This window comes from Corvus hawaiiensis, chromosome 2 (genome assembly GCF_020740725.1).
Source record: "Corvus hawaiiensis isolate bCorHaw1 chromosome 2, bCorHaw1.pri.cur, whole genome shotgun sequence".
NCBI classification, from domain to species: Eukaryota; Metazoa; Chordata; class Aves; order Passeriformes; family Corvidae; genus Corvus; species Corvus hawaiiensis.
In genome coordinates, this window is record NC_063214.1 from 9,836,388 (window position 1) to 9,857,412 (window position 21,025).

Below are 21,025 nucleotides of genomic sequence, written 5' to 3' on the forward strand. Positions count from 1 at the left end.
GAAGGGTTAACAAAACATGCACAGAAAGAGTATGGCCAGCACCACAAGTGACTTCCATGATTTCCAGTTACTGTTCTCATAGACACATCTATTCAACAGATCTGTGTAACAGAGAGGCCACTGGAATATATCCACAAGGGGAGGGAATTAATGTTTAAAGGAACTCGGATCCATATGAGCAGAATCTAAGCTACTTTAAGTTGTTTCCACAAATAATATGGCAGTGAGAATGAGCCACGGAGCAGGAGATGTAACAATAACCTCTTTGGTGAATACTCGGACCATTTCAACACCTACAGATGCAAGGCCAGGGATCAGAAGAAATGAGGGGGAGGTAGCCAGCTGGCCACCTTCCTATCCAGTCTTCCTCAAAAACTAACAGGCAGTAATTGTGTCTTTTGCCAGACTCAAGAAGGGTAGACAGAGAAAATGGAAGACAGAGCTTATCTTAATTATCAGAAGAGCAGAACAGACATGCCAGAAATTTCCAAATGGGAAGTAGTCATAAGTGAGAAGTGGAGATGTAAAATAGGAAGACACAGTCACTGAGCTCAGTGGATGTCAGGACTGAAGCAGCATGGACAAGATGTGAGGCAGAATCATGGGAAAAGCATGGCACGTGTTGCTGTAGCTCTTGGGCGTCTGTCAAAACCGGCACAGACCAAACAGAGTCCTGTGGGAGCAGCTCTCTGCTTCTCCTTAGGAATTCATGACATACAGCTGCTGCTAGTGGTGGCTACTTTCATAAAATGTAAAATTACAGGCCATTTTTCAATGTCAGCTCATGTGCAATGAAGTCATTTTGGGGTAAGATTTATACTGAGATCAGAGAAACCCTAAGAGATGATGACATGTTCAGAGCAGAAATGAAGAAAAGCTCCTCGAACACTCACCCAAGCGCCACACTGCTAGAGCTGCGATATTGCTCATGTGCCAACCTGGGGACCCCACTCCACCAAAGCATTAATTGACTGTAACCACTACTCCTGAGAAGGTGGCTCTGCCTTCTCCTGCTGTGCACACCTGCCTGTTGCAGGTTTTCCTGCCCGACACTCACCGTCCGTGATTCCCTCCCGGCGATGAGGCAAAGGGGGCTGCTCCAAACGTCCGCCCTTGTGTTTTTTCGTGGGCCTCGGCCTCTGACCCTGATTGACAGCTGCACTGGTGCTGCTGTCAGTAGAAAAAGGACTGCCTGGCCGAGGTCTCTGAGAGGAAGTATATGCTTTGCCTAAAGAAGAAAAAAAAAAAAAAAAAAAAAGAGAAACCAGATGAAAAAATGTTACTGCCTTGAAATGGGCTGTTCTGCTAATGTCTGCTCTGAAACATTAAATCAGGTCTAATTCTCAGAGGCAGGCAAGTGTCCCCTCAAGGTACCCACTGATAGCAGCTGCTTTAAGACACACCACAAAAAGTTAAGTAGAGAAACTTGGCATTCTTTTGTCTTTAACTTTTATAATTAAAATTATTCCATCTGTTGTGATAGAACTACTGTATGCCATGTAACTCCTACCTGCTCTGTGTGCTGAACAGATGTGTCATAACAACTCCTCAGCCTTGAACAGGGAAAGAAAACAGTTCTGCAATCATATCAAATTTATCTCCTCCTGCCTTCCACTTTCATGTTTGCTGAGCCAGATTCTCATTTTAGGGGCTCCCATATGCACTGTATATCTGGAGTAACTCCAGCGAGATAAACATAACTGATTTTGCAAGCTATGTAGCAGTGTAGGTCTGTATACTTAAGGGCTCTCTCTTCTCAAGAAATAAAAATGGGGGTATATTTGAATGCTAAAATTTTCCAGTTAATTTTCAGAACCTTTATTTGTTAAAAATATATATTCTGACCTCAGATTTATATATGTTGTGTGTGTGTGTGTGTGTATATATATATATATATATATATACACTATTCAAGCTACATGATTTCTCTTAAAGAAGTATCTGTGATGCTGTTGTATGGAACAGATGATTAAAAGCCTCAGAATGTAAAGAGCACAGTTCATTTACTACATTTGCTTCCTCTTGTTCTGATATTTTTACTCTGTTAACTTAACTAGACTTAATGTTTAATGATAACTGATGAAAACTAAAAATCACCATCTTTTACTTTCTTTTGTTCATGTGTATGTCATTCTTGCCAAATTTTGGAGATGTTAACTTCTTAACTCATTTAGAATTAGTAACTAAAATTCTTATATGTTTTAATGCTATCTGCAAGGGAAAATGCATAAACCCGTCAGAACTTCAGCTCTTTCAGTGCTGCTCTAGGCCCAAATGGAGTTAACAGTTGATAGAAAGTGGCAAAATGGGTGTTTGCTATTGTTTTGGTCAACTGGGCCCATGATAGTAAGGAGGTTTTTTTATCCTCTGGTTAACTTAGACCATGGTCGACCCTGCAGTGAGTTATATTTTCTAGTAAAACCTTCCAACAGATGTGCTTACTTCCAACATGCTGTCACATATTACCTGAACTAGAAAAGCTTAATTGGGAGTAATATGCAGCTCAGCATCCCATTTGAAATATTCTCAGTGCCAAGAGGGCAAAGTGAAAAAGTAGCTGTAATCTCTCTAACATGTTTCACATTAGCACATACATGTTAGGATAATATTTCACTATTTGACTTCAGAGATTTCGTGACTGTCTCAGGTTTGATCTTCTACCTTCGGACTGCTGTGCCCTGCTCTCAGGCAGGCTTGTCCCCAGCTGCACATCTCTGCCAGCTATCAGAGGTTACCACGTTTGAACCCCTCATTTGGACATTCCCTAACCCTCCTCTACAAAAAAACCCAAAAACCAAAAAAAAAGCCCAAATGAACATATATATAGTCTGAAAACAATGCCTTTGCCAACCTAGCTCATTATAACTGAAATTGGGTTACAGCACACCCGCCTAAGCAGCTAATTCTGGAGCTGGGAGAAAGCAGGAATAAGCTTTTGGGAACATTAACCTCTATAGCTGGCACAGCTGCAGCCAGACAAAGACAAGTGATCAAGCCCTTGTTTCATGGATAAGGATAACACAACAGATGAACATAGACAAAATATTAAAATTTCATTTAAAAATAAAAATAAAAAAAAGACTACTAATGCAGAGAAATTCAGATGTGAGCCTGAAATTCCATCCCAGCGCTTAGCACGTTGCACAGATGTTTTGCAAAAATAAATTCACAACATGCAAGTGCAACTAGTGAGTGCAGGACGCAGATTCTTCACTTATTCTTTTGACTAAAGCAATGTGATTATTCATTCAGAATGCTGGTTTTAAGAAGAAAAAGGCACCAAACATTCTCTTTTATCCCTTCATGAAAATGAGGCAAAAGAAATAGCACTGACCTAAATCTCACATGGGGCAAACACAAATGATGCGCAGACTCCCATAACACATTTTTCAATGCACTTAATAACTGATTACAGCATCTTGTATTTGTATGCAGCCTTTCCAGTAAGAACTGCTGAGCAGTGTCAGACTTTCTGTAGCAGATTTAGTGTGTTTAAGTGGAGACAAGCATGAATCCACTAATTCTTGATTTAATTTCCCAAGGGTGTTAAAAAGGAAAGCTGTTTGAACTTCATGGCAAATCACATGATGGCTTCTGGAAACTGGAATCAAAGTGTCTGGCAGGAGAGACACATTGCATCTGGATTCACCAGTGCCTCTTATGCTTGGCAATCAAACATTCCCATGTGAGGCTATCAAGCTGGACATCTCCTTTAGTATCTACCGCTGAGAATACTTCACAGCTGCTCTAAATGGGTGAAAATAACTGTCCAGACTGCAGAGGAATAAAGAGTCAGGACCTTCAGGCTCCCTTCAGAGCAATGGACAGGATAACACTGCTGCTTCTGCACTGCCAGACACCGTGTTGCACTCTGGGGGGCTGCTGTGGGGCAGCGGGGCTGTAACAGGGATGTCGGACCGAGCCACCCTGCCCTGCAAGGTGACACATCCTAATGACACTGCAGTGAGCAGGGGGAGTGCTTCCATTTGCTGAGGTTTCTGTGAGGAAAAGAAGGGAGGGCTGTTTGTTTGCATGTGGGTTTTTATTTTATTTCCATTTTGCCTGCTGGATCATTAAGAGAATAACAGGGTAATAATCATAAAGTCTCTACCACAACTGCTGGATCCTTTTTTGCACCCTGTACTCTAATGGTCTGTCTGAGGAGTTACACACATACTCACTTTACGTGCATTTGTAACCTAATTAAGCTAGGAAAATACAACTGACTAGGGGGCTCTCATCCTTCCCTTGTATTTTCCATTCACATAGGTATAAAAAAAAATCGTATTTATTATAAGTGTCTGTGTTTTTGTGTCCATTTACTTCTGTTATGAGTAGGTGGCAGAAACTGCACTTCTCAAACGTTTGATACAAGTGACAGTAACTTTGGGTGAATCTTTGCATTAGCTTTTACTGGAGCAAATACCACCAAAGAAAAGGATGGAAAGGATTTGCTCCTTTCATTCAGAACCGGTGAGACTATTCAAGGAAAACAGTATCTTTTAAGTCATAGTTTGGCCAAATGTTTCTGCAGTAGATAAGTCAAGGTCTACATGAGTTTTCTTTTGTTTTGCTTTCTTTCTTTAGGTTTTTTTTTAAATGATAAGACAGATTTACTCAATTTTCCATTAATATAAGGAAACAATTGAGGGCTTCAGCTATGGTGAAATATCAATCTTTTAAGGATTGATGACTATGACTATGTCCGACCAAAGGCAAAAGTCCCAGTGATTTGAGAAAAGCTGGATCTTAGGACTTTGCCATCAACTCTTTCCTTTATTCCTAACGTTCCTAAAAGGCAGTGCTTGCCATGAAGTTATTGCATGCAGAAAGCCTACAGTACTCAGCCCCCAACAGGTGAGATATTTCTCCTAAGTGCACATGAAGGAGAGACTTCATACCAGACTAGTAGTCTAAAAAATTTAAATGTGAGGAGTATTATGGGACCTATCACTAGGAATCAGCTGAGGAAGCATAACAAAGAATGACCCAAGTTCATACTTTGCTAATAGATTTGTGGATTTAAATAATTAGTTATTGTTGCCATTTTGACAAGACTAAGAAAATGTAAATTTATTCTTTTTTTAACAGAATATTCAAAGATAATTTTTCTTTTTATTTTTAATAGAAATAAAACATATGGAGCTTTAAAAATAAGAGCTAAAATATATTTAGTTTTCCTTAATTAATTTCAGAAGATTGGCTGTTTTCAAATGCAATATCCACTTTACCTTTGTTACATTTTACTTGGCAGATTCAGTTGGCATAACCAAAATTAAATGTTATCAAAATATATTAACTTATTGAATTAATTATTTTTTAAATCAGCTATTAACACAGCTTTAAACAGTTTGTATTGTTAACAATAAAAGCACACCAAGTCACCCCATGCTTAGAAAAACTTTGGAGAAAAACACACTTTTGCAAGAAATGCAACAGAAGAGCAGGGATGGAGATAATAGTTTAAAGATGATGTTCATCACTGGAAATGTGAATGATTGTGAGGAGATTATTCAGAAAATGAAATCATCAAAGGCTGCAAGGCAGAATTAGCAATCTCTTCACCGAAATATTAAATGAGCATATGTCAGTAAATCTACAGCAGAGTCAGCACTGAGGGGAACCGCAGCAGACCGAAGTGCAGATTAAAAGCTTGTGCTATTCACTACTTCAAATCTCTAAAAATGAAACATAATGCAAGGTTTCATTTAAAATACACCAGTAAGAGTATCTCCATCCACCTTATTCCATGCATGTTAGACAAGTGTGAGACGCAGGTTCACTGAGAGAAGGATAGGCAGAGACACCCTTCATGCAGAAAGCATCAACTTTGAGTCTACAAACCTGTTCTTGTCAGGCTGGTTCCATCCAGCCTAAACCCAGCTTTATCTGCTGCTGCAACCAGTGCTTGTGCAAAAGTGCCGCTGGTAAAGATCGAGTCATCTGAGGAGCTACCTACACTAGATCTATGACTAGAAAAGTTACGGTCCTCATCAGACGCAGAACCCCATCCATTTACCATTGAACCTAAAAACAAATGTAGGGGGCTAGTGAGTGGTGCACATTGATATTCTTTGTTCATCTAAAGCTTAAAGACCCACTTAATATGTCCTTTCTTAACAGGAAACCCCAAATTCATTTGACAGAGCTTGGTACGAAACAGCAATATTCATCTAAAGCTTAAAGACCCAGTTATTGTGTCCTTTAACAACACAAACCCCAAAGTTTATCTGACAGAGTTTGGTACAACAGAGTACTATCAGTGCTAGGTGGGATCTCATTCCTAGTTTGCTCCATGTAGCCTGGAAACAAAATAATGGTCCTGGAAACAAAATAACACATGTTCTTTACACATGCAAAGGTTCCACAGTAAAATTTTTTTAAAATTAATGGATTTTTCCTGTGATTGAATTCAGTGTGACTGTTTTTACTATGTTTGTTTTACTTGGCTTGTTACAAATCAGTATCTAGTTTGATATTTGCCAAACCGAGTCTTAATTTTGGACTGCACATGTGTAAGTCTCGGTAGATATGGCTAAAGTCAGACCTGGGCTTCAAGAGCTATTCTGAACAAGACTGGAACCATGTAATTTTGTCAATCAAAACCTTAAAGTAAATGAGCAGTTTTAATGGCCTGAAAACAGCTGATCCAAAGTAGTTCATTCCAGTGGATTAAAATAACTTTTTTTTAAAAGGTTTGAAATAATTAGGATTCAAGAGCAGAGCAAATATATGCTCAAATTTAATACTGAGTCAGTCACTAGACCAGTGTTGGTCCCATGGTACCTTCTAACAATGGATTGATTACCACCACTGCAGGAGAGGAAAGTGATAACAACATCATAAAAATGCAGTCAGAAAACTAGATACCAGAAAAACCACATGAAAGGAATATAGAAATCTTGACATAACTGAAATATAGAGCAATAGAGAAGGAAGGATTAATCTTACTCGCTTTTCTTTTTTTTATTATTTTTTCTGATGCATGAATCAAGCATCAATCAGTTACCCAGCATGGCAGTTTCAAAAGCTATCACTCAATTAAATTTTTTTTTCCCAAATACTGTAATTCTGTTTCTTTCAGGGTTTCAGATGGAGATAGTGGCGTTCTGTACTTCTAAAATGTCCCAGGGTCATTCCGCACTGTGCAGTGGAGCGGGAGGCAAAAGGAAGAGCCAGCAGCAAGTACTTTTCTCCAGGAACAGGGCAGCCCTGCTAATGAACTACCAAGTCCAGGTGAGGTGCAGAGCAACCAGACTGCTTTGGGACCTGAGCTGCTGCATGGCATTGCATGGTGCTGTGTAGACACAGCGTGCTGTTCTGAGATAGTACAGGCACCACCCCCACACCGAAATACCTGAAATGTGCTTTTTAACAGCATTTATATTCTGAGGAAAAAAAAAAAAAAAAGCCCAGTGAACCTGTGTGAATGAGCACAGAACTGGTTTTCAAAGACATGAAGACAGGAGAGGAGGGATGCATCATGGCCCTGACTTTTACTAAGTCAGCAGAGCTGAATTTCTGTAAATGTACATAAAATGCGTAGCAGTACAGTAGCCTTTTCCTAATCCATGTCCAAGAAAGCATTGCTGTGTTTAAAATTGTTAAGTAGTAAATCAATAATGACCTGCTTATTGGTGAATTGATAGGCTAATTAACTAATGGTGGTGTCAAATATTAAAAATGTCCTGCAAAAATGGCTCATGAATACAATAAATGAATCCTGGAATTCAGTAGCACGCTGCACCACAAAGCCCAAGAACAATAGATTATTTTGTGATGCTGCAGTGACCAAACCTTTGAATGTCAGAGAAGTGGCAGGCTATAATAACAAAAACCTGTGCACTCCTCAGACACAGGAAAAGAAACCAAAGAGGTCTGTGGAGGTCTGACAGGCAGAAAGTGAGTTAAGTGCAACAGAGAGTGACAGAGTTTGATTCTGCTTGCCAAAAGCACACATAAAATTGTTATTTTCCAAACAGACTCGACCTGATGCAGACAGATGTAAGGGAGCCCAGATAACAGCAAGGGAAAGCTAAAACTGAATTTCCTCTGAGAGGATAGTTTCTGAACTAACAGTCAAAGTGTGATAGGACATCATAGCGAATGGAGAGCAAAGACACTTAGCAACAGTTATTGATGATGTATGAAAAGAGATACTACAGATAAAACACTTCATGAAGATGTAAGAAAATGAAATGCTATAACTGAGGACATTTTCAAACATCACTTATACACACATTCCACAAAATATGTGAGCACAAGCTGAAACACAAAAATATAACTAGAGCTACAGATATCAAAGGATGATACTTAGATGCTAAAATTTAACACATGTGCCATTAATTTCAGGGCCCAAGGGTTTTCTGTTCATAGACATATATTCTATTGTCTGTGTAGAGACATATAAAACCATATACTGTACAGAGCACTTTTTGTTTTCAGTATCATAGTCCATGAGACTGTGGATGTTTTAGAAGAACTTTTAATTTCCACTTGCTCACAGTGCTCTGCCCATTTGCTAACCACAGCTGTTACACAACATACAGTGCACATGGTAATTTGGGTGGGACATTTTCAGGGTATGTGTAGTAGCTGTTTTTCATTTGCTCTGTTAGTCAGTAAAAAAAAAATAAACCTCATTTTAGGTATGAAATATACTGAAAATCTGCAAAAGCACATAGTGTGTGAATACAGCTATTGTTCTACACTCTCACAGACATGCCAGTTTTTCTAAAACTACCTACATTTTTATTATCAGACTGCCAGTTTTCTAGGCTAGTACTACAAAAATCTCTGTTCTTATACTCCTCCACATTCCCACAGGCAGGAAGTGTTAGCAAGTCTAGGAACAGTGTGCTCTGGCTATGGATCATTCCTTCTTCCCCTCTCCTCCAGCAGCTGTTCTAGGAGGGACCTGTCAGTCTGGAAGCATAGCTCTGTTCTCGCAGGGACATGAGTTTTACTGGGATGTCATGGCTCCACCTGGAGTTCTGCATCCAGTTCTGAGGTCTGGGGCACAAGGCAGACATGGACCTGTCCAAGTGTGTCCAGAGAGGAGCCACAACAATGATTAGAGTGCTGGAACCCCTTTTCTGTGAAGACAGGCTGGGACAACTGGGGTTGTTCATCCTGGAGAAGAGAGGGCTCTGGGGAGATCTTCCTGCAGCATTTCAATATACAATGGAGGGTTATAACAAAGACAGAAAGAGGCTTTTCTGATAAGGCCTGTAGTGACAGGACAAGAAGAAATATTTTCAAACTGAGAGAAGGTTTAGCTTATGTATAAGGAAGAAATTCTCTCCTGTGAAGGTGGTGAGGCACTGGAACAGGCTGCCCAGAGAAGTTGTGGATGTCTCAAACCTGGGAGTGTTCAAGGCCAGGCTGGATGGGGCTCTGAGCAACCTGGTCAAGTAGAAAGTGCCCCTGTCCATGGCAGGGGGGTTGGAACCAGATGACCTTTAAAAGCCCCTTCTAGTCCAAACCATTCTATGTTATTTCTGGTTGCTGGCAGCAACTTTTTATATAGAAACTTTTTGTAACTGCTGAAGTCAGCAAGATACCCTGAGACACATTCAGCACCCACAGCTGTGTGTGACCAGGGAGCTAAAGGCAAAATCTCTACATTATTTCTACTGATTCCTGAGCTATTCAGTTTCACTGCATAAACAATTGCTTTTCCCCACCAAAACCTGCAGCAGTAAATCCCATTTTGCTCTGACCTGCAGAGGTGTAGACATTGCCCAGAAGGCATGGGAGTGCTGGAGCCCAGCCCGGGCACCTCAGGCCACCACACAGCTGTGTTAACATAGCACACGTGGTGACTGCTTGTTTAAAGGCATCCACTGGCCTCTTGCTTTCCAAATCAGATGCACATTTGTTTTGCTCTGAATAAAGGCAGAATAAGAGATGCTGACGTTCCTTTCAGATCAACTGTGCATTTTGAAATGGGATGAAACTGGCTTTTAGTGTCTCCTTTACATGCAGCTCACTATGTTTTTTCCAAGAGCACATTTGAGTTTTTACGCTTTCTGGCAACTGTAAATTTTACTCTTGCTGACAGCAGCAGTAAATGCTTTATGCAGAACAAAATCAGCTCTGTGAAAAGTTGAACTCTGTTTCCTTGCTCCATAAAATATCTCTTGGTGCTAATGCAAACAGAAAGCTTCTCTGCTCTCAGGGAAAGGTGAGGGGAACAGAGGTGCCAGCTCCCAGCAAACTGCATGCTACTGCTTTTAGTGGCATTTTGCTGGCAATAAAAATGCTCTTCTTCTTTGTAAAGTGTACTGTTGCTTTACTTAAAAATAATAATAAAAAAAGTCTAATGCACCTATGAAATAAATGCTGCTCACAACAAACCTGACACTTCTGAGAATTCCATTAGATACCTTCCTGCATCTAACAACCTCTATGTGCTTACCTCATGTGTTTTCCTTTACAAGACCATCCAACACGTATTAATATAAAGCCCCTGCTCCTCTGCAGTTTTTTAATGGAACAGGGATAGACTGCTTAGGTTTGTGAAGTGTGGGTGATGTCCTTGGGGACTGATGCTACTTCAGTTGAAACCAGTTACAGAATTCTTTTAGCCTTTGTACAGGAGAAAGATACTATCCTTCTCTTGGGTATGTCTGACCACTGTCATGATTGCACAGCAAGAATGCCCACTGATTTTGGTGGAAGTGATGGAATAGAAGGGGCAATAGTCATTGTACCATCAAAATAAGAAAGAATAACAGAAGTGTTTGAATGCAGAATATAAATATGATCACATTTCCAAAAACTAGACTTTGTTTTGTACTTTCCTCCACCATAAATATCCATATATTTAAATGTATACACCTGGAATAAACCCTTAAGTTTTAAATATTTTATTTCTGGGCAGAAAACACTAAAAAAAAGGGAGGTAAAAACCATACGTAGATATTTGGCACTTCACAGGTCCAATGATAATTAATGACCTTCATAAACATCTAATGAAAAATGAATTTATGTCACTTAGCTCAATTTATTTCTGTTTGCATTCCATCTTTCTAGATTTTTTTGGTTTCCATATTGCTGAAAGGCACAAAAAAATCTCAAATTTATTCAAGCTGTTAGAAAAGAAATGCACACAGAACATTAAGTAGTTGCTCAAATGTTGCTGAGCAGTAAAATACTATGATAAAGTGGCATCTTGCTGTGTCTCTATTACTTCTTCAGCACTAAAATTAATTTATGATCAGTCATCAATTCATTTACATGTCATTTTATGCTAAATCTATCGTTGCTGATGAATGCATATCCCTAGATCCATTAAGCTAGAGTAAAGTCTGTGCTTTATAATATGACCCTGCTAATTGTTGCATTACCATTTTTATGAGATACAAAAAGTAGCAGTTTCCTATTTTCTGAGCACATATTTAATCCATGAAACACATTCTTCCTATTAAATGCAATCTGTCTAACTGCTTATAAAATAGAATCTTTTGCAATAGGTATCCCTAAGCAAATCAATATAAATATTGAGCTCTGCCGTGGTAAAAAATGGCTCATGAAAATGATATTGTGCAGTTTTCAAGAATTATTCCATTTGTGCTCAGACACAGTGAATGAACAACTTTTTCCATACAGACAGTGATCAGTGAGTCTTTTAATCAAGACCAAAACATGTCAGATAAGGGATATTCTTCCTTGCTGAGCTACACAATCTACAGAGATTTTTATAATTTAGATCTATATAATTCTATTGAAAAAAAAAATTGCAATCCATTTGCTGTGGCACTGATTGCAAGAATATCTCTCTGTTTATATCCATTTGTATCAGTTAGGTAGAAGAGGCCTTGTTCTAATTTCCGTGCTAGTTAATGAGTCAAATTCTTCCCTCAGTCAAAATGCACCAGGACTGAAGATACACAGCTCTCACTACCAGCTGCACTGGTGCTGCAGGAGGAGGAGATAAGGACAGGGCAAAGAAAACCCCCAAACCATAATACTTTGACCTGAAAAACCCTAGGTTTTTTCTTACTGATTTCAGTGAGAAGCAAATTAATTTCTTCTACAGTCATCATATGCAGTTAATTAAGTCTGTTAAAGTAGAAAAACATAACAGACTCTTTGTGGCCATCCATGCCACAACTCTGCACAGCAATTTATTATAAAAGCAAACATTAAACATAAGAGAAAGAAAAAAAATATTTCAATGTGTCTCTGAGAGCAAAAAATAACCCTAAATAATTATGAATTAAAAGTCAAGTGAGCAAAAGTTTTACCAGTGTGTTTTGGTTCTTTCTTTCTATTATTTTTCAAAGCAGATTCAGTGACTCAGTATCCTAACAAACCATACTGGGAATGAAAGCAAATCCAAGCAAAACCTTGGATTTAATTTCATATTACAACCCACAAGCTCTCAAATCCAAATCTCCCTCTCTAAGTTCTCTTTGTGATATCTGGAGAATGTTAAGATACAGTTCCTGTGCGCTCCTCCTTTTGTTTCACTTTATTATACACATCAACATTATGTCTCTGCCACCTGCAAAGAGAAAAGCTTAATAGTGCAGATTAAATCCTTGTCTGAATCTTCAGTTAGCTGTGACTAAAACTCAAGGGCCTGGAAGACAACTTGACTTTTAAACAGTTTAAAGGAGCAGCACTGTGGTGTCAGAGGGATTCAGCAGTTTGTGCTTTGGCTCATGCAGTGCCAGTGCTTCCCCTCAGAGAATCCCACATTTGGCACTGCAGGAAATCCTTGTTCTCAGCTCAGCCATAAAGAACAAAGCCCCATTTCAGTCCAAGAGTGGGTATCTTTGAGGCATTGCTGAGGCATGCTAACACTACAGGGTGAGGAACCTCACCCTGCTCCCTCCACAGCAACTGTTTGGAGGAAGTCTGGACCAAGGGATGTCAATTTAGATTTCTCACAAACACTGAACTCCCAGGGCACTTCAGAATGAACAGAAATATTGCTTCATCTGGGTCAGCTGTTCTCATTTGCCTCCATTTTCAAATACATTTAGAGAAGTGAAAACGTGATCTATAAATTCCTAGCAAAATGCTGGTTGAAGTCACCAAAGGCTCTGTGAAAAGAAGCAGCTTATATATTCTCAGCACAAGAAAGAACGATTTAGTTGTTCTACAGTACTTTAAAAGCAATCAAATTGAAGAATGAGAAACAGCTTGGGAACAACTGAAGCAATTTGCTATACACCCCTTAAAACCAACAAGCACAGCCTAGAAGAGTTAACAGAAACAGATAAACAAAAATTAAAATTCTCTTTTGAAAAAAAAATTGCCCAAGTATAATAGGCAATTTCTTTCCACCCTTAGAAAAAAACAAGCCCAAAACAAGCCCAAAACAAGATCTCCTAAAGTCAAGGTTTTACCCATACAGCAATTGAGGAAAACAGAATAGTTTTGTTATTTGGAGATTTTGCCATCTTACAGACCCTTTAGACTAACACTCTGGGTGCACTTCTGTAAGGCTGTTGTTCCTTAATTAAGTCAGTCTAAATGTTGGCTTTATGCTATAGGGGCAGTCTATAATTTTGCTTCCTTTCCAGCTGCACATTCCCTTCCTGCAGTGCCAGCACACACCTTGTCACGTGAACCAGAGCTAGTAATTAAACAAGAAAAAGAAAATGAAAAACTTTAATTTTCAGCTTGATGAGGCCACATGAAGTTAGTGGTGGTGATGAGTGGGAGTATATTTAGATCAACTTAAGTACACTCCCAGCCTACATTATCAAGTTCTGACCAATTTCTTCCAAAATATCGGGAAGCTTTTAACACTCCAGTAATTAGATATTTAACACTCCAAAAATGGAAGAAGATTTATAAATATTGTAAGAAGCTTGAAGGTTATTCATAAAAGTATGAATTGTAGTAAGCACTAAAGTTTCTAGTTGGAGCAGGAATACAACTATTTCTTATTTGTTCTAGGGAGGGTGGTCCAAACTATTAGGTGAAGATGCAAATGTGGAAACATTAATTTTCTGATTTACTGATATGTAAGCATTGGCATATTAATATATACCAAATGAAAAACTTATACCAGGCTGTTTTTTAAAAATTTATTTATTTATTGCTGTTTTACCAGTGCAAAACTTGTAGTGAATTGCTAACAGAAAGGCTGCTGAGCCATTAGTGAGATACGCAAAAATATGCAGAATTATTGCCTGAAGGAGATTACACTAGAAATTCAAGCAAAGTGAGTTAACATATTCATGCACTAATAAGTTAACCTTCTCAATTCAGGGATTTAAACTTTAACTCTATGGCCTTCAGTTGCATCTGGATTTCAAATGGCAGCAGCAGAGATGCAATTCTTAAATCTTAATTAGATTGGCAAGCAGTCTGGCTCTAGGGTGAAGGAAAACCTGGAAAGTGGGATTAAGCTACACACTATTTCATTCAGCAAAGGAAAAGGAAGAAAATTATAGGTATTGATGCTCCACCACTGTCATATTCTCACAGCGTTTTCAGAATAGCAACCTTTCAGTGTGGGTGCAGAAGCCTTGGAATTTCAGAGGTCCGGACAAAGATGGAATTCAGTGGTGCCATGGTAGGAAGTTGTTCTGACCAAGTCTCCCTTAAGGTAAAACCAACAATCAGGGTTCATCTGCTGAGATCAAAACCTGAAGCAGCACCCACTACCACTGTGACATTGAGGATATTTGGGTCTCCAGCACACCTGCACATTATGGACACAGTACATTATACAGAGGCCCAGGTTCAACCTAAAAAGAAGGACACTGATGCTTACCAAAAGTACATTACTTCCATATAAAATCTGTGTTTTTAAAAAACAGCATCTTTCACTGCCTACATTTCACCACCAGCAATTTAATTCATTCAGATTCTGTGCATTAGTTTATAGCAGGCCTTTCTAGGTCCCCTTTGATGATGCTGTAGCTTTCCAAGGCATGCAAAGGACAAGAAGAAGTGAGGGAAGGAGGGTCAGAATTATTAAACGGATTTTCTAAAAGGGAACAATTACCAAATTCAGCAATATAAAGTAGGTTCAAAATACATATTTTCCTACATAAATGTTGTATTTACTCTAGAAATAAACATTGTGCTGATCTAACTACACTTACTCTGAAGTCTTTTAACTTCCTTGTGTTCATCTGGGAAAGCATTTACCCAGCAAAATATCTAAAAGTGCTTTAAGATAGCATTTTTATGCTGCTCCTGATTTATGAAATATATATTGCTAAGCTGAGGTCTTCCCCCTCCTTTTTATGTAACTGCCTTGCTTTTCTAGTAGAATGAACCTTTCATGAAAGCTAGGATATAACTGAATTTTCTTTCAAGTCTTTAAAGCTTTTTAAAATTCATGAATTCTCTTATCATTTTGCAGCAAAGCAAAGTATTTCCAAATCCTTCTTTAACTTTAGTGTTTAGTATTAACACATTTTAAATGTTACAGAAATCAAGTGGAATAAATTTTCACTTAGAAAGTGTCCAAATGGTGATGTATTTTACTGGTAGGAACAAGTTGGTGTCACTGTGTTTGGTTACCTGTCACAGAGCTGTCTAGATTGTCCATACTGGAGCCTGGAGTATGCTCTAGACCTCTTAGTGGCCTACTGATTTCTACAGTTTCTTCTTCCATATCATCCTCATCATCATCATCATCTGGAACATCTGTTTCCAAATCTGAAATAAGGTTTCCAGATACGTATCCTAGGGGAGGAACTGGAGCCTGAGGAGGTTGTGTATTGCTTTGGATGTGCCTACACAAACAAACAGGAAAAGTTATCAGAATGGATGAGGCTTTGCAGCCCATGGTCAATAAAACACAAGCCTTTCAACAAGTCCTGAAGTTTTGATTTACAAAACGTGCTTGGTTAGGTCAAACTCAAGAAAAGTCAGTTCAGTTATTCACCTCAGCTTCTAATACCAGAGCGCCTGAACACTTTCCAGTCTTAAATAAAAATAATGAAGATAAAATCCTCTAGGATGGGGAAGGTCAGGATTATCTTCTCATAGATGAAGAGCAATGGGCACAGAAGCTACATAAATCAGGTAGGAAACCCATGGAAAAGCACAATTCTGAATCCCAGCCTAGCACGTAAGTGTCTCTCCCAATATTCCCCCTTGCAAATCACACATTGAACCAAAGTTAAATCTCACTCCTTCCACTTAAACAGATGCAGTGCCTGAAGCAAAAGTCACCCTAAAGAAGAGGAAATGGCCAGTAGGACAGAAGAAATTTTCAAGTCCAATGAACGCATAATCAGTGAGGCCTTTTCATTTTGCTTTATTCCAAGAAGTTTAATTGATTTAATTGCAGCAGTATTAGGGCATGCATGTGTGAAATTACTGCATGCAGCAATCACATTCAAAAAAGAAAAAGGAAAAAAGAAGACAAAAAAGCACCCACAGGATAGCTAAATGGCCAAAGGCAAGCATGGCATTCGGAGTTTGATGTTCCTGGTCTCCGAGAGAAAAGAACACCATCAGCTTTCAAAGCAGCATTCCCCACAGCACAACAGGTACACAGAAAGCTGTGCCAGGGGAGCCAGGCAGGACTGGCCTTGGTACAAGAGCATGTACCATGCTTGAAATTGCTAACAGAGGCACGTGGGAATCCTTGGGTGGCTGTACATGAGGTGCCATGACCTGATTTGAATCGGCAGCACTCTGGATGGAACCCAGGATTCTGCCAGTCTTTTGCTTGGACATAAGTAAAACTGAAAGAATTACAATTGTCACCTGTTTGGCTCCCAGCTCTAATACATTTTCAGTGAAAACCCGTGCTGTATTATTGCCTACATGAATGAATTCTCTTAATTCAATGAGCCTTTCTTTTTTTTATTTTCATAATGTAAATCTATCAGATATGAGAATGTCATGGTAAATGTTACGTACCACTGGTAACTTTCTCCACCTCAGTGTTAGCTTTAACTTACTGCTTATTCTGAATCTAATTTCCAGAACAAGTGCTTCCTTTCTGACACACAACCTCCTTCTGATTAACAGTTATTGAATACTTTTCTGCCTGGACACCAGGTTTTTGGTGTTCTATGCAGCGTTCAAAACACCGGAGCACTAAAGGGCACTACCAGCTAACTAACCCTCAATAAACAGTGTGATTAGATCCCAATCAAGCAAAATGCTTAAGTATATGTTTAATATTAAGCTTGTGATAGAACAATTGAAATCAATTTCTCATGTACTCATGGTTAAGCATACACTTAAGTGATTTGCTGGATCAAGGCCATAATGATTATGTACTTTTCCAGTAATCTCTAATGGGCTCTTTCTTAAATTCCTAGTTGGCTGATCTCTGTATTTCTCTGTTGCTAATCCCACAGCAACCTATCTGACAGGTCTCATTTTGCTGTTTAGTTTTCCCCTGTCTCTACATTGGACAGGTTAACTTTGTGAAAAGAAAACTAAGACATCTTCCTTTCCAGTAAAAACAATGGAGGGACTTTCTACTGATTTTGACTAGCATGATACGTGTCCAGCCAAACAACACAAAAACACTAAAAAATTCCATGTCATAAAAATCACTTCTATTTGCAACCCTCAGCATTTAGCCCAATACCCAAAAGTTATGAAAAAAAGGTTATGTCCCTTGTTATTTTTTTTTAACATTTCAGGCTCAATTACTGTGACTTTACACAAGAGCAACATTAAAATCTGTATAATCCTAAGCACATTATGAAACTTCCCAATCAATTTTCATCTCTCCAAAAAGGGAGCAAGACCTTTCCTGCCAGCTGCACGAGGCTTTGGTGCAGTGTCCTGCTCCATTATCTGTGCCTGGACTGGTTTGGAGGTTTGGAGGGCGTAGGAAGGGTAACAGCTGCAAAATGCAGCAGCGACTGCCTGTGCCGGCAGGGTGTGCATCTGTGTGCTGGCTCAGAAGCCAGTACCTTCAATAGGCCAGGTCTAGCTGCTGCCTGGGATTTGGGTCTGTCCCACAGGCAGGCTGGGGTCGGTGCTTGGCAGCGCGGCGCTGCAGCGGGACCGAGGTACCCTGTTGATTGAGTGCAGATTGCAGACAAGCCCCGAGGCTTCCACGGTGTCCAGGGAAAACAGCTGGCTTTGGTTTGGCACCGCCTGCCTACCTGCCTGATGTATTTATGGGAGCTCAAGCTGAAGAACTCCGTGGCTTTATTTACCAGAGAAGAAAGGCTGCTCCTCTGCTGGCAGAGTGCCATTCAGTAACTAGCTCTGCTCTGCTCCGCCGAGAGTCGTGGGCTTTGTCTGGGTAGGAGAGCTGTGAAAGGACAACTGCTGCTCAGGGAACATCCAGGAAGCAACTGACCTTCACCGTATCCCCAGCCTGGTGCAGTTGACAAGTTCTTTTTCAATCCCTGAAGAGATTGCTTCTGTTTGTTTTGCAGAGGAAATGTTACTGTGGTATTTGCTTGCTCTTCCTTTAAATAGGCATAAAGCACTCTAAAACACTAGATCCATTCTGTAAATACTAATAACTTTCTGTTGTTCCTGGGTCTTTCCTATGAATCAAAAATTCTCATGGTATTTCAAAGTACAGAGATGCAAATGCTTCATTCTCATGTGACATGGTGTAAAAGCTGCCACGTTGCTATTTCAAGAGACTATCATTATTTTTAATCAGGAATTTAGAATCCTATTATTTTTGAAAATCCTAAAAAATTCCCATCTTTTGCTAGCCTGAAAAGAGAGTACTCTCAACTGTACAAAAGCTATCAGGAGGTGGGTGTTAACTACTTAGCTGAACACGTGTAAAATTTCAGAGGAATATTGTTTTAACATGTTTTTAGACAAGATTTAACATATCACCTAGTATTATGATTTAAAAAGCACATACTAATGTCTCAGGCCTTCACAATGTAGATAGAGTTTTGCTATTTCTTCTTCCATTTTACTTTGGAAACATAATTGAAACGCTGTTGAACACAGTATTTATGTCATAAAGAAATATATTGTTGCTATTATTATTATTATTATTTCATTTCCCTGATCACAGGTGACCCCTTCAAACATTTACCATGTCTGCTTTGCTATATCAAACTGGTAAGCCCTTGTTAACTCATCCAGGTGAGCTTGAAGCATTGGCTGCATCTCCTCTCGTGGGGAAGGCGTGAGGGTTGCAGTCGACTGTTGCCCAAAGGAGATGGCAGGAGATGAAGCTACTCCCCGGACAGGAGGTGTGGGGACACGATCATCATCTTCTTCAAGCTCATCCTCCATGCCCTGATGCAGGTAGGTTTGAACTGGCAAAGGTGGACACCAACCATCACTGTCATATCTAAAATAAAAACCAAATAAACTTAGTGTATATCAGATCTCATCTCTGCCACACAGTAGAGGGTGTAGAGGGTATACAGGATTCCTGCTACAGTTGGAAACCTTGCACACAGTGTGAGTTCTAAAATTTAATGAAAATAGGGCCATAATTGCTTAAGTTGTCCTTACTGAGTCAGTTTAATTTTTCCCACAACAGCTAAGCAACTTGACCAAGATATGCAAAAAAAATATTACTGACCTGTTATCACATTCGTTAATGGTGATTAGATAATGTTACACCACAATCAACAACAAAAATGGACTAACTCACTTCTAGGATCATTAATGCAGGACAATGAATATTGACCTAGACATGAAAGTAGCAGCATTCTTAAAAGCTTTATGTAGTAGCACTTATCCACAGAATCCCAGAGCAAGCTGAGTTGAAAGGAACCCACAAGGATCACCAAGTCCAACTCCTGGCCCTGCACAGCACCATCCCCAGGAGTCACACCAGGAGCCCAAGACATTATCCACTTATTGCCATCCTCCCCTTTATCCGTCTATAAATTTACCATTTGTTTCTGGTTTGTAGATTAAATAAAAAGCTGCACTTCCCTCAAAAAATCTGGCCTTCCCACTCGGCACACAGGTATCTCCTATGATGTGTAATACATTCATGTCACAGCAGCACTGACCCTAAGCATATGCTGTGTCACAGCACCAGCTGATAAGGTACATTAGCACACATGTTGACAGCCCTGCCAGCACCCCACCTCCTAACCAATCTGTCCTGGGACTTACCTAGACAGTGCTACATTTCTGAACACTTTCAACACACCTGCCCAATGTAAATGGAAGGATTAACCACTAGCAGTGTTCTTGAATACCAAATTCTTCTCTCTTCATACATAAAGGGTGTCCTGGTAGGAGTTTGTGGTTCATTTGTTGCCTTATACCAAAGATGTAAGGGGTGATGCTGTATCTGATCAAGGCTAGGAACAGAAGCTTTATATTTTATTACCACTTCTTATGCAAGCTTTGCCAGCAAGTCAATTCTTTTAGGTCTCTGTACTCATCACAGGACCTTTCAATTCAGTGTTGTATTACACTATCATCCTGGGATGCTGTCCCTTAGAGATTCTGGCATCATTCCAGTCCTTAGTGACTGTGGTCATTCCCTATGCATTACCTCCCCAGAGTAATTCCCTAATCTGAACACAACTTCAGTTGTACACAGCTTTGCTGACAATCACACCACTCAAATCTCAACTGTCTACTCTTCCCATCTTCAAAACAGTCAGGCATCAGTCCCTGGAGCATCAGTACACATTTCTTCTTAACTCCTGGTGTATTCCAAAATAACTCAGGATACGCAGCTATTTTTTTTTTTTTTTTTTCCAAAAGGCAACCAGACAACCACAAGCTCTCACAGCTCCTTCACTGTCAAACCATCACACACTCTAAAGGCCATTTCCCAAGCATCATATAAGACACTTTATCTTCTTTCCACCTTCAAGGACTGCTGACAAGGTCCTTTTTCTGCAGTGCAGGCAGGCAATGCATTGTGCTAAACAGTTAACTTCTCAAACCAGCTTAAAAATACACCTTTAAAGCTTCTGACTTAGAAGGAAGGATTTACCAGTTTTCCAGAGAAAAATGAATTACTGTCAATTTTCTCAAGTGTGAAGCCAGGTTACAAAAAGGCTGGGAACACTGAGATGGAGAAGTTGCAAAACCTGTATTATGAACAGAACACTTAGTTTCAGCAAAACCCAAATATTTCTTAAATTAACTAAACTACTTTTTCATTATTCAG

At 39.5% G+C, this 21,025-nt stretch overlaps 1 protein-coding gene across 12 annotated transcripts in view; it reads right to left on the reverse strand.

The window, feature by feature from the left end:
* ROBO2 (roundabout guidance receptor 2) overlaps window positions 1–21,025 on the reverse strand; it is a 1,061,828-nt gene that overhangs the window by 15,305 nt on the left and 1,025,498 nt on the right. For 8 of the 12 annotated variants that reach the window (XM_048289014.1, XM_048289042.1, XM_048289061.1 and 5 more), the window contains 4 exons: window positions 18,968–19,228; window positions 15,499–15,713; window positions 5,845–6,027; window positions 1,058–1,228 (listed from right to left, as the gene is read on the reverse strand). In XM_048289014.1, coding sequence (XP_048144971.1) covers window positions 1,058–1,228; window positions 5,845–6,027; window positions 15,499–15,713; window positions 18,968–19,228 — 830 coding nt within the window. The remainder of the gene's footprint in view (window positions 1–1,057; window positions 1,229–5,844; window positions 6,028–15,498; window positions 15,714–18,967; window positions 19,229–21,025) is intronic. The other 4 variants (XM_048289068.1, XM_048289092.1, XM_048289052.1 and 1 more) reach the window with 1 other exon arrangement.